The sequence below is a fragment of the Strix uralensis genome, chromosome 1 (genome assembly GCF_047716275.1).
Source record: "Strix uralensis isolate ZFMK-TIS-50842 chromosome 1, bStrUra1, whole genome shotgun sequence".
Taxonomy (NCBI): domain Eukaryota; kingdom Metazoa; phylum Chordata; class Aves; order Strigiformes; family Strigidae; genus Strix; species Strix uralensis.
The window spans coordinates 28,047,569-28,066,503 of NC_133972.1; the positions used below are offsets into that span (position 1 = coordinate 28,047,569).

At 35.4% G+C, this 18,935-nt stretch overlaps 1 protein-coding gene across 1 annotated transcript in view; it reads left to right on the forward strand.

Annotated features, from left to right (window-relative positions):
* Nucleotides 1-18,935, forward strand: part of NEK10 (NIMA related kinase 10) — a 107,064-nt gene that overhangs the window by 4,449 nt on the left and 83,680 nt on the right. Inside the window, exons 5-18 of the mRNA XM_074891781.1 lie at nucleotides 653-737; nucleotides 1,545-1,586; nucleotides 3,666-3,744; nucleotides 4,091-4,158; nucleotides 5,217-5,296; nucleotides 6,468-6,554; nucleotides 7,951-8,175; nucleotides 8,667-8,806; nucleotides 10,454-10,515; nucleotides 12,646-12,723; nucleotides 15,583-15,647; nucleotides 17,029-17,131; nucleotides 17,249-17,377; nucleotides 18,558-18,695. Coding sequence (XP_074747882.1) covers nucleotides 653-737; nucleotides 1,545-1,586; nucleotides 3,666-3,744; nucleotides 4,091-4,158; nucleotides 5,217-5,296; nucleotides 6,468-6,554; nucleotides 7,951-8,175; nucleotides 8,667-8,806; nucleotides 10,454-10,515; nucleotides 12,646-12,723; nucleotides 15,583-15,647; nucleotides 17,029-17,131; nucleotides 17,249-17,377; nucleotides 18,558-18,695 — 1,381 coding nt within the window. The remainder of the gene's footprint in view (nucleotides 1-652; nucleotides 738-1,544; nucleotides 1,587-3,665; nucleotides 3,745-4,090; nucleotides 4,159-5,216; nucleotides 5,297-6,467; nucleotides 6,555-7,950; nucleotides 8,176-8,666; nucleotides 8,807-10,453; nucleotides 10,516-12,645; nucleotides 12,724-15,582; nucleotides 15,648-17,028; nucleotides 17,132-17,248; nucleotides 17,378-18,557; nucleotides 18,696-18,935) is intronic.

Genomic DNA, 18,935 nt, shown 5'->3' on the forward strand with positions numbered 1-18,935 from the left:
TGGTATTTTATGCAGGATTACTGCCCCTGGATGCTTTGTGCAAATCTGAGTTGTGTTTTCTGCCAAGTCTTGTGCTGGGGAATTGTATGGAGAAATATAAAAGAGCGAGTTCTATTTGGAAGTATAATCCTATATCAAGAACATTTAAACTAAAGAATAAATTATTGTGTGGACTAATAGAGTTTTTAAAACCCAGGATAGATTATTATAATTAAAAAAATTATTTCAAATCTAGCTATTTTTACTTCTGTAGCGCCCATGTTTTTACATAACTGTATTTTGTGCACTGAAGTTTGATAAGTGGTTTCTCAGTGATTTTGTCCTTTTGGGCCTTGATCCAAACATTTAAAGTAAGTTTATATCAAAGCAGTATCAATCAGTTTGTGCTTAGCCATAAGCATGTACTTTCCTGCATCAGTTCAGTGATAATAAACTATGGCTGGCAATGTTCATATAATGAAATAAATTTATTTAAAACTGTTACTATATTTAGATACGAATGGTATTAAAAGTTCTATACTATAGTAAGTTATAGAGCTGTTGTAGTCAGTAATCTTCTAGTCAATTGATTCCCAAATCAAAGTGTTTTATTTAAGTGTTTTAACACTTTTTTTATTGTATTTGGTTTATGTTTTGAATATTTCATTTACAGAGAGTGGGTTAATCAAGCTCCGTCCATCCATTTTCTTAGAGTATTAATCTGTCTGAGATTATTAATAAGGGATCCATGGTATCAGGTCAGTATGTCAAAATATTGTTTCTTGCTTCGATAAAAGAATGCATATAAATATCATGCATATGCATATAAATATCAATGCATATGCATATAAACATCATGCATATGAGTTGTGTTGGTGCATGTGTATAAAAAACATGCATTCTTATGGATGCATACTTATTATATGTATGTACCTATATTTCTATATGTGAATGTCCAATTTGCAAACAGATTCCAAGAGTCAATTTGTGCTGTTACTGCATAACTTGCTCAATTTCTGATATTTCTTATGTAGCATCTGTTGTTGCTAACCCTAACAAAGAACCTGTAAATCTCCATAACAGGTCACTTGGTCACTGCTCTGAGCCCTAGACTTCATACTTGACTTTACCATATGGATATGTAAAATTCCCATAATGTGGAAGAAAAGAAGTGAAGAAAACTGAAAGCTGGTTATTTCTCCTAGCAGCCCAATGCTCTGAACTACAAACAACTAGCTTTTAATTTTATTCTGGCTATTACAGTTGTTATTCATAGGACTAAGCCTCAGACATCTGTTAAGATACTTGTTTTTGTGTATTTCTTTTTCATGTGTTCCAAAGCTTATAGTGTTTTTCCAGGTTAGAACCTTTTAAATTTCACTTCTGTGTTTTTATTTACCTACTCTGAAGGTGCTAAGCATCTCCAGAATCCATTGACTTCGACCACTGGAGTTAAGGTTTCTCAACATTCATAAAAAACAGAGCATTTATATTCTAGTATTCTTTCATTCTAGTGTCTTCTGTATTTTGACTCAGTTTTAAAAAATTTTTTTATTTTGTTTTAGGAAATGCTCCACAGCTTGGGTGGGATTGAAAATCTAGCTCAGGTAGTATTCCTCATGGTACCTTTGACCATTATCTTGTATATCAGTTTATTATTATTAGAATGAAATACACTGTAAAAAGCAGTGTACACATATTCTTGGTTTATGGAAAGAAATGAGTCTGTTCCTCTGTTTGTACATAAGCAGTTGGTGTGGGTTTTTCACTAGCATACAAAGCAACTGTCCTTATAATCTAGCAGCATTAACCCAGGACTTCTAGGTAGGAAGTGTAACAAATGCCTCCTGAAGTGGGAGAAGTATTAGAAAAGTCAGCACAATTGGTTTAGTCAAAAGAAATGTAGACTTTTGAAGGAAGATGAGTAAAGTCACCTTGGACTGTAGCAAATGACTTTTCAAAGTTAAAAGCATAGTGATAGAATGTTGAACAGGTTTAAATTTGGGTACTATAGTACTTTTGCATTACAAAACATTGTTGATAACTGACTGCTGTATCATTATTTCTCTGTGTTAATACTGCTTTACTCTTGGGTTTTTAATACTTGTTCATCAGTGCCAATTTAGCAGTGAGATACGGCATATCTTGGATATCTTTGAAATTGTTGGGAGTTTTCTTTCTAGAACAAAAATAAATGTACCTTTCTAGAATGCAGTCATTGTTAATATTTATTGGAGCCACCTGTATTTCAAAGAACCGATAGTGTGCTATGAGCCCTTTAGTCAGACAATCACCTGTTTGAAACGTCCCTTAAGTTGCAGGAGTTAAAGACTGTTAGTTTCTAATGGATAGGGTCCCCACAGGAACTGCTTGGTGTTTTCCAGTGTTGCATGCCATTAATACTTAGCTATACTTTTTGAGGAACTTGCACAGTGCAAAGTGCAATAGCCTGCAGAGACGTTGGTGAGATCTGTGAGTGAAGTCCTCAGTGGCAGGAATCCAAATCCTATAATTGATAATAATTTTTACTCTGCGTGTGTTGCTGGCATAGAGAATTTAAAATTTCTGAACTTCCGGGAAACTTAATCTTTTGTGTCTTTTGCAGTGAGATAAAATTAAGTGTTAAATGGGTCTCCAGCACTCTGAAATGCAGCTTGAAAAAAGTTATAGCTGAGACTTTCAAAAATCCCTCAGAAATTTGGAGGGTGGCAGTGATTTTAAGGTGAATTGTGCATCCAAAACTTCTTGCCAAATCACAAGTCTCAAGTCCTCCATTAGACTATTTTATACAGCATTAAAAACATTTTTTTTGAGGGGGTGGCAGTTTCAGATAAAAAAAACTTTTCTTGAGTTTTGGGGTGTTTTAGTAGAAAACACTGATAAAATTATTTTAACCAATATTTGCATAGTGGTGTCCTCTTCATGTGAGTTTTCTTCCTAAATTATGTGCAACTACTGTAGTTCTAGCCTCTCTGTACCATCTTCTTGAAACTGCTGCAGTTTCCCTATACAGTGTTCTGGAAATTTCAAAATGCCACCATATGTAAGACCAATATATGCTGAGAATCATATCATGACTTTGTGTACTAACAAACATTACATTCTTGTGACAATTCTCATGTCCTGGAAAAATATGTTTGACTGGGAAGTTACTAGGGTTATTAAAAAAGATTGACCACCATTTCCCACCAGTTGGCTATGTCCCAAAAAAAAAAAAAAAAAGGAAACAACATCCCCCTTGCAGTTGTGTAGGTTTTATAGAGTCTGAGCCTGTCAGCTGTGTGGACTGGAGATCTATCTGGATGTTTCAAACAGGGCCCAGTAGTAGATAGAGGGAAAAGTTTGAGAGCAGAAACAGAGTGATAATTCCTCAGAAAACTCTTATCAACCTCTAGCAGCTTGCAAAGAAGGGAATTTTGGCCCTAGAATTAGGGTCGTTGTATTTGATAGTCTTCAGTGGATTTTCCTCTTGTGGAATTTTACACTTGCTTGTGGAATTCTTACACTTCCAAGTTCTCTTCTGTTCCCTGACAAATTTTACAGCAGAGGTATGCGGGAAGTTGCAGATTTACCTTTTTCGTGAAACAGATGCACCACCTACAGGCTATTTCTGTGCATAACACTCTAGGTTTATGAATTAAAACTATTTTTAAAGGTATCCTTTATTTTTTTCCCCTTACTTGTAGCATATGAAAACAGTAGCAAATGGCTATCTTGATCATGGAGAAGAGCAGCATAATGTAGACAAGTTGGTCAACATGACATGTAAGTGTTGTAGCTGATAACACAAATTATAAGGGCACTTACAACTTTCTGTGTGAGGCTTAAAATGTTTGAAATACTTGAGATGGTCATTAAGTAAGCAATTCATTGTAGGCATCATCACACAAGTAAAAACTGCAATTGCTGTGGAAAAGCACATCTTATTTTTGTACATAAGTAATATTTCTTTAAGAAATTCATACCTTTTTATGAGCCTAAATAACAGGAGTAAAATGAGGTAGTCATGGTTCAGAGAACTTATCCAGTGTTTTGCTTTATTATCTGATTAGTAAAATGGAAAACAGTAAGTGGTAAAGCTTGAATTTATGTGACTTCCTTTGTTCCATAGACATTTTCCAAAAGCTTGCTGCTGCCAAAGATCAAAGAGAATGGGTTATAGCAAGTGGAGCACATAAAGTAAGTGCTTTATAAAATTGATTATTATAACCAATTAGCTACTTAACTGAATGACTTATGCTTTTCAGATTTGATCTAGGTGGAAGTAAATTCCTTATCTTGTCAAACTTATAAAGTAAGATAATCTCATTTCTGCATTTTACAGATGTATTAGTAGTATCATAAAAATTATTTCTTGTATATAAGTTAATTGGCCTGATGCATGGTTATTGGTTGTTTGAGATAAATAGGTTTTAAATGTTTGGACTAAACTTGTTCATATAAAAATTAGTACTCATGTTTACACTGTCATGAACTACATGTTACTATGATATAAATTGTTTTATATAATTATTGAATATAAATATATTTTAATTTTATTTTTAAATACATTTCTGCTATGATTTTTCACTTATAAAGTATTCTGTGTCTAAGGGGAATAGTGTCAATCTAGACAGTGACAACCTAGACATCCCTTGCTATGCATTACACTCGGTCTAAGGATCTATATTTAACCATTGCTGATTTGTGGCCAAACTGAGCAACAGTAGAGATTAAGATCAGTAGAACTAGTGCTTCATGATTCTATTATGCTGCAGTAAAACATTGGCAATTGTGATAAGATGGTATTGGACAACATATTTTTAGAGAATTTGGACAAATATGAAGAAATATTAACAGAATATATGTAGGGCCTTAAATTACATACTGCATTGTTTAAATATAAGCTGAAAATTAACTTTGCTTCAGGAAGTCTTGATTTAGAGTGCTGGAGTGTTTTACACAGGAGCAGATTTTTACAGTGGTATATTAAGTTGGACAGATGCTTTAGCAGTTGAGAGAGATGCTAATTGCAGTTTGAGAAGAAACCTTGTTTGTCCTAAGACTGGGTGTATTCTAAGACTTCAAGTGTATATTTAAGTGTACATAAAGTATACTTTAAATGTACCTAAGACTTTTAGTGTATTGTGTAATGGTTTGATATCTTAATTTTGACTTTTCAATAAATTACATGTGTTTGAGTTGTAAAAGAAAAGAATATAATTTATATTTATCTTGTATTATATTTCATTTTCCAGACCTTAGTAAATTTGTTGTCCGCCAGAGAGAGCAATGTGCTTGTGGGTGCCCTTCTTGCTCTGACAAGCTTAGCAGAAAGGTAGGTTCAACTTAATGTGTTGCATTTTAACATTATCTCTTGACACAATGTTACAACTGCTGTTTATGGGGAAGACTTCCTTTTTTTTCAGAATGAGGTCTTGTTCTGTGGAGGTCTATGAAGTGTGCTTAATTTTATATTGAATCAGCAGAAACTAAGTAGAAACTTTGGTCCTTGCTTATGTGGAGAACTTTGCAAGACTGGAGTCATAGAATCTCTCTTGGCAATCCCTATGCAGGATTCTGGAATTCTTATTGACTTCCTGCATATAAAAATCTTTTGTGCTGAGCTTAATATAATAGTGCCTCACAATAACCAGCAAGAATATTGTCCAATGTAGTAAATGATGAATGCACACACTCAAATCCATGTATACGTGTCCTCTCTTCACTAAATCCATGTATATGTATCCTCTCTTTACTAATGACTGTTTTAAATAAGACTTTTTTTTTTTTTTTTTCCCCTGGTGTGGAGGGAAAAAAAGGAAAAAGAAGATACAGCATCTTTCATCCTTAATAATATTACAGAAGAAAAGCTGCTGCTTCTACATTATTGTTCTGCTGACTTCCAGACTTGTATAACAATTTTATCTTTTAAATGAGAATTTAAAGAGAAGAGAATAGATACAGTTCCTTGAGATCAGTAGAAATTTATTTATTAAGATTACTCTGGATTTTCTCTTTTCCCAAATTTCTTTCATTCTATTTCAGTTTAATTTTTTAAAATACCAGTATTAATTTAAATGATGTTATACATACATTTTCAACTTTCATTTAACTTTCTTCACAGAATTAAATGTGCTACATTTGGACTGGGCAAGGAAGTGTTTGGGGAATATTACAAATATTCATGGAAATTGTAGTTGATTCTTAAAATGTACCTCATTTGCTTAATTTCTAGTGTGAAAAAAATTAAATGTGTTTCTGTCTTTACTTTTACGCATTCACATTTACTTTTTTTGTACTGGGAAAACTGGGAATTGTTGCACTGTCACTCTTGTCCCAGCATATCTTTGTGGCTTTAAATATTTGTGTGCACAATATTATATTATTACTTAAGACTTGAGAAAAAAATAATTGGTCAAATGCATAAGGAGGGAGGCTAACGAGCAATGTGGTTTTTTTTCATATAATTTAATTTGATATAAACGCCAGGAATAATCAATTTGTAGTCCAGAATGTAGGGAGAAGATAAGTGAGCTCACCATTGTTGAGAACTTGCTGGTGATATTACATGAATACGATTTGCTTTCTAAAAGGTGAGACTTCGCTTGTAGATTAATTGTGTTAAAATATACTTTTGACTTTTTCATTTAGGAGCATGTTTATTTAGAGGACTTAGATAATGTGCCACTTTAATGTGCTCAAGGTAAAGTTCTGACACCTATGTAATTTCAGTCAGGTATTGATATAGCAAAATCTTTTCCAGTAGTGTTATTATAAGCTGTCTCCTCTCTCTCCACGGATGGCCTACAGTACAGTGCAAAGAAATTGCAGTGTTATGATAAAGTGATAGCAATTGCTTTTCTTGGTGCATCTCCTCTTTGCTCCTGGCAGACCTGAGTGGTTAGATGGAAAGCATGCTGATCTCTGACAGTTCCTGGGATGCCCAATATAAACTAGTAAAAAATTGCAAGACGTATAGCTGTTGTAGTTTATGCCAAAGACTGGGTCAGACCCTGCATCCCTTCAATCAGAAAATCATAAAGGTTCCTTCAGTTCTTTAAATGTCCTTTCATCTCAGCTGCATTACAGTGAGAAACCAAAAGACTCTCAGATTTGATAATATGTCACATCCTATCACATTTAAAATTCTGAAGAGATTTTTTTAAATTTCATGCTTAACTATTTCACACATGTAAATTTTTTTTTACATGTGACTAAAGATAAAGAAATTGAATAAATATACCAGAAGATTTTATTTAGTTTCTGGGTTTGAAATTATTTAGATTATACATAAACCAAAAGTTTGTTATAAAAACGGGAATTTGAATGTAGACAGGAAGCTGATGAAGTTCAATGCTAGTTAGGAATAATTTTAAATTCAGATATGAATCTGAATTCATATGTTTCATCAAACACACATGCAGCTCTTTTGCTTTAAGTAGAAATGGAAATCCCTAACCATATTTTCTATGGAAAGTTCACCTTAATTGGAGTGAAGTTAATTAAATTCTTGTATAAACCTTTTAAATGATATATCCAATCCCTTTTCTAAACATAATATTCAAACCATACTGGAGAAGAAACACTGTTACTTATGGAGTTATTCTGATTCCACAGATGGACTTTACAAGTTCATGCAGTCAGTGCTACTTGTAGTACTAATGTCATTAACAAGAAGGTGGTACCATGGATGACTGCAGTCCACCTGGCCACCTCCATCCTGGCTGTGTGTGCTTGGCTGCCTATGCTGACAGTCAAACTCAATGTAAATATAATTTCATCCCTTTTGAAAATTTGGACCTTCTTATTTTTCTTTTTTAAACAGTGACTTTAACCAGTTTACAGTGACTTTAAGCAGTTTTCTTTAAATTATTTTTTTATAGGAGGTCTCTGTTCTTTCTTAAACATTTGCTGTATTTTTTTCCCTTTGCTAACTGACAATACAAAGTAATGATGGAGTTACTAAAATTTCTTGATGATTTTTTTTAGGGTCACAGCAGAGTTGCTACGTCTCCTCTGTGCAGAGTCACAAGTCAAAGAGCAAGTAAAAATGTATAAAGGAGTTCCAGTCTTGCTCAGTTTACTCCATTCTGATCATATCAAACTCTTATGGAGTATAGTTTGGATTCTGGTACAGGTTTGTGAAGATCCTGAGACTAGTGTGGAAATCCGGATTTGGGGGGGAATCAAACAGCTCCTTCATATATTACAGGGGTATGTTTTCAGTCCTCAACATTGTGGCAATTGTATGGGACTCTTTCATATTTTAAGATATATTTGACCAAGCCCTGATTTATCGAATAGCATATTTGTTTTGTTCAACTGTATGTGATGACTGCAGAAATTAAAGGCTATTTAGAACATAAAGAATAAACAGTACTTTTTTCAGCTATGCATATTTCATTGTTATCTTAAGGTGTTTTTCATCTTTTCAGTGTATAAACTAAATAATGAATAGAATATAAATGTCATTACTTTCTACTTAGTTTCCTTATTAATCAGACACCTATTTAGTGAGCTAGAATTGTGAATATAATTGATGAATGTGGTAAAGGAATTTTCTGTTTGAAGGTTTGTTTGCTTTTTCAAAGTGTATTAGCTAATTTAGTGAAAAACCACAAATTTTCAGAAATTCAGAAATTAACAATAAAGATATGTTAAGCCATTTTTTTATACTGCAATTTGATTTTTTTCTTTTTTTCCAGAGAAAGAAATCTTGTTTCTGATCGCTCTTCAGTTGGAAGTTTATCTAGTGCAAATGCAGCAGGGAGAATCCAACATCTGCATTTGTCAGGTGATTTGAGTCCTGATGAGATGCAAGAAAATACTTTCTCACTTCAAGCAGGTAGGTTTATAAAGCCTAATCCTCTGTTAGGTGTTTACTTACACTTGCACAAAGGGATTCAAAATATTTCAAAATTGAAGTTGTAAACTTTTATGCTTGCTTTAGGGATTAGGAGCACCAAGTTAGCTGTGTTTATTTCTAAATGTGCAATACCAACACATATTTTCAAAAAGCACACTTCTTTTAGGAAAAAGCAAAGCATAGAGTATTAAGTACATGGGAATCATGTATTTCTTCCACCTGTAAAAACATCTCAAACATATATATATATTTTTAAATTTTGTTTTTAGCCTGAGATTATTTGATCATATTTTTTCCTTTATTCAAATTTACTATGGTAGATCAATCATGAATTGATTATGATGAAACTCTTTCAAAGTGATATTTTAAAGACTACCAGTCAGGCGAGGATTCCTCAGTCGTCACGGAGAAAATCCCTTTTAGAGGAGATCTCTCAATAGCACTTCAACTGTCTGTTCTGAAATGCCTTCTGGAGGATCATGTCTTTTTCCAGTGACTATAGGACAATGCAAAATAACCTTACTAGGATTACATGAGCCTTTTCAGCATCTTCCTGAAAGCTGTAACATAATACATAAGTTTTTTTGAATATTTTATCATGGCTGTTACCTCTGAAGAGCTGGTAATATGAAATAAATTGCAGTACCAAAAGTACTACTGGTGTGGAGAGTATTTCTGCGTTACTTCTGCCTTCCTTAAGGACTCCTAAGAAAGAGTAAGCATTGAACTTAGAGAGGTCTTTTTTAGTTCTGACTGAGTATTTGTTTATATTTTTAGCCTTCTGTATTGGGTGTAGGTGGCAAGGTTTTGTTAGCAGGGGGCCTGCAGCGGTGGCCTCTGTGGCAAGAGGTAAGGGATTGCCCTGTGCTGGACACAGCTGGCTCCAGCTCGCTCCACAACAGGCCCATTGCTGGCCAAAGCTAAGCCCGTCAGCAAAGTCGGTGATGCATCTGTGAAAACATAGTTAAGAAAGGACAAAAATGCTGTGCGAGCAGAGGAGGAGAGGAAGAAAAAAAAGGGGGTGTGTGTGTGAGAAACAGCAGTGAAAACACCAAGGTCAGAGAATAAGGAGGGGGAGGAGGTGCTTTACACACCAGAGCAGAGATTCCCCTGCAGCCCATGGGAGAGACCTTGGTGGAATAGGTATTTGCGCTGCAGCATGTGGAGAGGACCTACACTGGAGCTGGGGAAAAGTGTGAGGAGAAAGGAGCAGCAGAGTGGAACTGTTCGGTACTGACTGTAACCCTCATCCACTAGATCCAGGTAGAGGAGTCAGGAGTGAAGGAGAGAGGAAGAATCTGGAGGCAAAAAAGGACAGGGTGGGAGAGAAGGTGTTGTTTTAATTTTTTGTCTTTGTTTTTTTGCTATCAAAATCTATTTTAATTGGAAATAAATTAATTTTCACCAAGTCAAGTCTGTTTTGCCTGTGATGGTAACTGTTAAGCAATCTCCCTGTCTTTATCTTGGGCCATGAACTTTTCCATCCTGTTTTCTCCCTCTGTCCTGTTAGGGGAGTGAATGAGCAGCTGGATGGGCATTTGACCCTTAGCTAAGGTTAACCCCCCACGCTTTCTGAATATCTTTATGAATGTGGCCCTAAATGTTACACTTGAATTTTTATTCTAGCTTGTTGTGCTGCAGTTACTGAACTGGTGCTCAATGAGACTAATGCTTACCAGGTTGTACAGGTAGGAAGACTTTATTCAGTTAAGTAAGGCATTACAGTTTATAATTTGACTTAAATGTTCTTATCTGTCACCATCATTTAATTAAGAAAAAAAATGCATTTGAAAGGGATAGGAAAATATGCCTTTCTATAACTTTAGTATCTCTGTTTCTTTATACATTTACACCCAGGGATATAGACACAAAGATATATATATCTACAACATATATATCTAGTTGTCTGGGAGAATAAACACCTTTACTCAGACAAGGTTCATTTTGGTTGGCATCTCTTGCCATGCTTTTGCCATATTCAAAATAGGATAGTAAATAAGAGTAATCATGGAATTAACTGAGAAATACAAATTCTGAATTTCATGAAGTTTATTAAAACAAACTCTGTGTAGCTTAATATTGGCATGTTGTTTCACAAACAATTTATCTTTTCCTCAGAGTTTAGTATTTCTGAGATAACGTCCTGGCATTCTATCCCCAGGGTTGTGTTTCGAAACTGCATTTTAAAATGTAATATTTAAATCAGCCAGAATCTATGATTCTGAAAACCATTCTTAAAATCCCTGGTATGTATTCCAGACATAGTCAATGACACAAATATTTAGGACATTAATACCAGCTAAAAGCTGTAGCCAGCTCTTGTACTCTAAATGTTAAGTCAGTGATCAAAGCCTTCAAGTTAGCTTAAAACCCAACTAGAGGTATTCCTAGAGGAATCAAGAGAAGAAAGAGCCTTAAATATGACCGGTAAAGAAGTTCATGCGTATTTCAAAACTATTGGTTAAGAGAAAAGGAATGGAAGTAAGTCTAGAAAAAATATTTTCTATGTATCTTAAGCACTAAAATTGTCAGTAAACCATACTAATTTAGACAACTTTTGATCTGAGCAATAAAACTGCATACACTTTAGGCTGAGTCTGGTTTAATCAAAATAAAATATCACTTCTTTAATTTGGATATATTTTGAAAACAGTGTAACTCCTGGAGGACTTGGGAAGTAAACAGCTCATTTTAACATAGACTTTTTCTGCATTGCTCTAGCAGTGCATAACTACAGTGTCAGTAAATTGCTTAAAAATTGATGGGATGATATGCAGGCTGGGAAAAGGTGTTTCAAGCTTAATTTCTTCCCTCACTCACCCTGTTAAAAGACAATGACCCCTCCCTTTCTCAAAACACCAGCCAATGTCCCCTTTTTAGATCAGGACATAGCTTCAAGCATGTTCATTTCAGCTGGAGTTCCATCCTACTACAGCATCTTTTGTTTTAAATCCTGCTTCTTTCTCTATGCTAATGCAAATTCAAAAGTTGCATGGTGAACCAGATGTAGGAATTCACTTAGGTTAAAAGCAGATAGCGGAAGAAGATTTGCAGCTCTTTCCCTTATGTGCTGAGAAGGTCAATCTAAGTGACCTCTAAAGGTTTATCTCATTCAGTGACAAAGAACTCTCCCTTCAGGTAGTTGAGGACCAGTTCCTTCTGCTGTAGCTGCCCTCTACTTGTCCATCCTGTGTCCTTGTCTCAAGTTACAGCCTCTGTAGCAGTCTGCAGCAATTCTGGTAGCAGGCCAGAATGCATTTATGACTCAATGGCTCTACTGCACAGCCTAAAACCTTAGCTCAACTCTACCTTCACGAACAGTTTAAGAAAACACATCAGGAACTGCAGCAGAGCCTCTGCAGAGCTGACACATGTTCCCTTCAACTCTGCTAGAGAGTAGTCTCCAACAGGGAGTGTAACTGGAAGCAGTTCTGTAACTAAATCTACCAGTGCCTATCTATCAAACCAACACAATGGATACATTTAATTTCATGGTTACATGAAAATGGAAGCTGAAATACAGTATGGTTTTCACAAAATCCTCCTGAAGGCACAGACATATACTCCTCACCTCTAGAGGCAGAAGCATTGCTTCATTACCTGTTTGCAAGCTCCCTTTGGGGTATCAGTTTAAATGTAACAATGATTTAATTCTTATGTACATTTAAGTCATTTGAGCTTATAATTTAGGTGCGCAGTAGGATGTTCAGAACTTGTCAATTGGTATTAGCTTCTGATTTATCTGAAGTAACTTTGGTTTTTATTTGTGGTTTCTATGCAAATGAGTGCTATTAATATTGACCTTTCTCTGTTTCCAGGCAAATGGAATATACACAATAGCAAAACTTATTTTACCAAACAAAGAAAGGAATACTGAAAAAGCTAATTTATTACAGGTAACTCCCTTTATTTTCATTGCTCATTGAAAGCTCCAAGCAGTCCATGAGAATTTTTATGATTTTAAAGTACAGTAAAAAAATCCTACTTAAAAGGGAAAAAGACCCCACCAAAACAACAAATGGCCTGGGAACTAAAAGTTAAATGGTGACTCAATTTCTGGCATAGTCTCTCTGATCTACTTTGTTTCTGGCACCTCATATAGTGTAAAGGAAGGCAAATATTTTTCTTGTGATAATCTTTCCTCCACTTTTTTCAGGCTGCTCAGCATCAGATCTTTTTAGTGCCTTGGTCTTCATTGAAACCCTCTGTAGATTTGACACTGTACTAATATCTGTTTCTTTCTGGACCATATTACTGTGGTGGTTAAATAAAGTACAGGAAAACACCACATGAAGTAGAGCAGATTTAAATGTAGGATAAATATAGAGCTAATAAGCATAATGACTCTTGGTTTTGCATGTCAATACCCCCATAAATGTACTGGTTTGAGTCAACTTAGGCTGAAAGTAGTAATTAATTATCTAGTAGCTCTTCTTCAGCCTTTGTGAAATGGTGTTGGTGTCTCTCTGAGCTATAGGAAAGTAGTGTTTTGGGGTTCAGGGATGAACACGACTGCTGCTGCTCCAGTTGCCCTTCTGTGGGTATGTGTGAGGAGGTCCTTAGTAGAGGTGAATGTGGTCAGGATCCTGCCTTTCACCTGGTCTTTGTTCTGGCATAGCCCTACACTAACATGGCTACATAGCTACTCCACTCTCTGATCAGGTAGACATGTCTGGATAGCGAGGGAAGGTATTTCCACAAAATAAAAAAAGTCATTGTAGTGTCATCTTTCTCATTGCAGTTCTTCTAGATAAGGGTTGGAGTGCAGATTCAGTGCAGTAGATACCTTTCTTCTCCAACAGGTTTTACAGTGCACTTCACTTAAATCAGCTTAAGGGTGAGATAAAAATCTTCCTGGAGGGTATATGAAACTAACATGCAGTCTAACAAACTGGAGAATATGATCAGTACAGTTGCCTCATACAACTGTATGTGCTTAATTTATGCCCACCGAGATTTTTAGATTCCAGCAGAAAGAACTCACAAGAGATACTAAGCAACTGTAGTTGGGTTAAACATGAAGCCATGTGAATTAATAATGGACTTAATGATCACATATGAAAACTAAATCTGTTTCAGACAAACAGTAAGAAGTATATTTTTTTTATGAAACCTTGTTCAGATTCTCACGCTGCTATCTGGATTGCCTTTATCATTGTTACTGCTATGCAGTACAGTTGCAGCTATTGGAATACCCTTTTTGAATTTCATAGTCATTTCTCTTAGAATTCTTGCAATGCTGGTCTGGTTTCTTTACTGCTCCATTGTCTGTGTTTTCAACGATTAAATTTTCAGCTTCCTTCTACCGTAGTACCTTAGTGATCTTATTCCATTACTTCAAGGGTGGCAGTGATATGAGTCATTTATTCTGTGTACATACCATATATAAAAATCATCATGCCTTAATTGAAGCATATCACAGATGTTAAATATTGATCTCAAAATACTAGTGTGAGAGACAAATATTATTGCCATTTAAAATATCTATTTAACTCATTATTAATCTGTTATTGTGTCCCTTCACTGATGGGCTTTCTACAGTAAGATATATGTATAGTCTCTAAAATGAAAAACTTTCAAGGTAGCAACTATGGCCCAGCTGGTCTGAGTTATTTTGTACAGCTGAATTGTGACTGTGATTCTCAGTGGAATATTGGACACCGTAACACACCATCCTTCTCCTGTGATGGGGAGTTTACTTTGGACTAAAAAGAAATATTGTCTGTAAAAGAGACAGCTTCTTAGCAGCATTAACATACGCTCCTTTTCTGTAAAATTTCAAGTATCATGCTTCCTTCAAAAGTAGCATTTGGCCTTTATTTTCTTCATTTAATGCATTTTTATATATTGAAAAATTTGTTTTTAACATGAGATTTAACTCTGCAGTTATCACTAAGATACAGTTACCATTGTCAAAATAGGGGTTATCACACTGGACTGTGGCAGTGTTTCAGTCACTGATGCAATAAAGTGATTCTAGATTATGTTAAAGGCATTTACTATTTGCATTGTTTCAGATATCAATAACTTATTTCTGTCTGGCTTACTTTATACAGTCATCTTTGTTTGATCAGCCATATATGTGCTGTATTACTAACTCTTGATAAACGAAATTAAAGATGAGTTGCTTAAAAGCATACATATAAACCACCTGCCAGTGACTGTTTTAAAAATAAACTTTCTTCAGCAGAGATCATATCAAAACTAAGGTACATAAAGATAGAAACCTAGGTATATAAAGATCTCTGTAAATATGATGAACTTGGTATTAAGAAAAAAAAAAGTAGACCATTCTCTCTTTCTCACTTTTCTTTTTTGTCCCGTTAGAACTTAGTGTTCCACACTGCATTTTTCAGAAAAAATGCAAAATGCTGTTTCTACTGCATCATTACAGAACAACTGATTGCATTTGCCTTTTTCAACACTGGAGAAGAGAGCAGATCTCAAGTCTTGAGCTATCTGCAAAGGAGATGGTTAAGACTTAAATGTTCCTCAAGATGTGCTATAGCTATAGTCACCCACTTTTTTTTTATTTTTATTTTTTTCCCCTAAATGGCCCTGCGTACTTTTAAAGTACAGGAGGAACTCAATATATTTTTACTCTTTTCATTATCAGGTTAATAACGTAATCTGTCTAGGCATTTAAGTACAACGTTTACCAGTGTGTAAAATCAAGGGGAATCCTTGACGTTTATCAGTGGCTTTTCCATTTGTGTATAAATTTGTCATTAATTTAAGTATTTTTCCTGCTGTAGTGTTATGCTTTCAGAGCCCTGAGATTTCTCTTCAGTATGGAAAGAAATCGACATATCTTTAAAAGGTATGTTAACAAAATGTTTTGTGAAACTCCTTTAGGATAGCTTTCAAAAGTCGTCACTGCAATCAGAAAGACATGTGTTTTTAAATGTCATGTATTTTCAACAAGAAGAAATAGTAACAGGCAACTTCTGTCCTGTCCACAGTTATAGATAGCCATTCCTGCATTGCATTAGTGCCAGTTTATAAGATTTAGATGTTCAGTGTAGGGACTTCTATTGTATGCATGCCAGAGAACCTGGCTTTGTAGGGCCTCCTTCCTCCCCCATGAATCAATGTTTTAAATATGTTGAGGACAGATTTAATGCTGTTGGAGATAAACCATACTTTTATCCTGAACATTAGCAGATGCAAGTTACAGCCCTGGGTATAGTAGCAAGTAACTGGAGCAGTAATTTTTTTCTCTGAGTCCTCCACTCCTTCACATGGGAATGACTTTGCATCAATCTGGTTTACTTAGGAGTGTTGTTGAAAGGTTTGGATCAATAAGGTGAAAATATCTCTCATCAGTTACCCATTTTTGCTAGTAAGATGACAGTTTCACCAGGTTGGCTACAAAGGCCATGTAAAACCTAACAGTTTGATCTGTGGGATTAGGATAGTAGTCATACTGCCTAGGAGGTCTGCCTGTCAGTAGTGTTTCTGTATGATTTTATTCTGTATCAGAAATTACTAAAATTCTAAATATAACTTCTTTGTCATTTTTACTTTTAAAAAGTGGATTTTGTACTGAAAGGGCCCCAGTTTGTAATGAATGTTCATGGTTGATGTCAAGTTTTGAAAGTGATAAATCTGGACTAATTTGCTGTCTCTTGTATTTTTCCAAATGCCTTAATTTTCTGTATTTCTACTTCTGCCAGAACTTTGAAAAGAAACAAACCTTCAGTTAAGCATGTCACCAATCAAATACTGCCTACTATCTGTTAGCTTTTGCTTTTCTCAGTCCTTTTCATTTTTTAGACTAGACTTCTTGCACAAAAATTCTAAGATGTGTGTCATGATTCTTTAAATGCAGACAAATGTTAATCCTATGACTTAATGCATTACAAGAAGGAACTCAGATAAAGTGATGACAAGCATAAGATAAAGTACTGTAAGAAAAAAATAGGAAAATTACTGGAAACTCAGGAGATGCATTCACTTTAAAGAGGCTTATACTTGATTGGAGAACTGGCATTTGTATTAATAATCAATGGAGACTGAAGTCTGTTTTTTTAACTCCTATGTATGCAATGTTAGAATAGAATAGATTAGTAAAAAATAAGTGTATTATTTAGAAGTTTCTAAAGTAAGTTGTAATAATAAACATTGAAAAGTCTCTGCTGTAGATTAATAGCTACTGTGTATACTGTTACTAAAATATATCAAAATTTAAACCTTTGTAGACTTTTCCCTACTGACTTGTTTGAAATCTTCATTGATGTTGGACATTATGTGCGTGATATCAGTGCTTATGAAGAGTTGGTATCAAAGCTAAATTTACTAAAGGTAAGTAAAATGCTTACTTTTAATAGCTTTAAGAAGCTGTATTCTTTGCATATTCTTTGCACAAGAAAGGCATGAAATATTTTATATTTATTTATTTGTCATTTATTTTATAACCAGGAGGATGAATTGAAGCAAATTGCTGAAAGTATTGAGAGCATGAATCAGAATAAGGCACCTACAAAACATATAGGCAATTATGCAATTTTAGAGCACCTTGGCAGTGGAGCTTTTGGAAACGTATATAAGGTAAACTTCCCTTTTGGTATTAATTTACAGGTTTGAGGGGAGGCTTCATGAAGAGGGTCTAATACCTCTTTTAAGGCATTACTGTCCTTTGAATTTCAGTAGGGAAATGCAGATGTGAAGAGTTCTTCATGGATCTGGGCTTGTTGTTAGGATTTACTGTGGTTTTGTTTGTCCCCTCTTATATTTGTAAGATTGACCAGTGTATCTCATAGATTTCCTACTTTTACTTTCTTTTCATTCCTTTCCACAAACAGCATTTCCGCCTATTGCAAAGGCTAACAAATCTGTATAAAACCACAGAAATTCAAGCATGTTTTATCTGAAAAGCAACACCGGGCACAGATACTGTTACTTCAAACAAAGATAATGTTACTTCAAATGCTATGGCAAGTTCAAGTGTGCTACTATAACCTGTATCGTGGGACTACAGTTCTTTTGGCTAATCACATCATACACAGAAAAAGCTATGACTGTAACTTTTGTGAGACAGGTTTGGACTCTGATAACAAATCTGGTAGCCATAATAACATCCTTTCAATCCCCATCTGTCGTGGTTTAACCCCAGCCAGCAACTAAGTACCAGACAGCTGCTTGCTCACTCCCCCCCAGTGGGATGGGGGAGAGAATCGTAATGGTAAAAGTGAGAAAATTCATTGGTTGAGATAAAGACAGTTTAATAGGTAAAGCAGAAGCCACACACACAAGCAAAGCAAAACAGGGAATTCATTCAGCACTTCCCATCAGCAGACAGGTGTTCAGCCATCTCCAGGATAGCGGGACTCCATCACGTGTAACGGTTACTTGGGAAGACAAACACCATCACTCTGAACATTTCCCCCTTCCTCCTTCTTCCCCCGGCTTTTTATTACTGAGCATGACATTATATGGTATGGAATATCCCTTTGGTCACCTGGGGTCTGTCCCAGTTGTGTCCCCTCCCAACTTCTTGCGCAGTTGGGCAGAGAGGCAGAAAAGGCCGTGACTCTGTGTATGCACTGCTCAGCAATATTGAAAATATCCTTGCATTATCAACACTAATTGATAAATAATTGCATTATTTTTCAGCACAAATCCAAAACATAGCCTCATACTAGTTACTATGAAGAAAATTAACTCTATCCCAGCCAAAATCAGCACACCATCCTATATTAATTTTAGAAGGACATTATCTTTTTCATAGGTTAGAAAACATAATGGACAAAATCTCCTGGCAATGAAAGAAGTCAATTTACACAATCCAGCATTTGGAAAGGACAAAAAAGACAGAGACAGCAGTGTAAAGACCATTGTCTCTGAATTAACCATCATCAAAGAGCAGGTATGTCTTGTGGACTCTAGTTTCATGTATGGGCATTCTGTTGTTAGCATTATTAGCTGTGGGTTCTTATATGGAAAGCTGCCTGGCAGAAAAGGACCTGGGAGTGTTGGTCGACAGCCACCTGACTATGAGCCGGCTGTGTGCCCAGGTGACCAAGGTAGCTAATAGCGTCCTGGCTTGTATGAGAAATAGCGTGGCCAGCAGGACTAGGGAAGTGATCATCCCCCTGCACTCAGCACT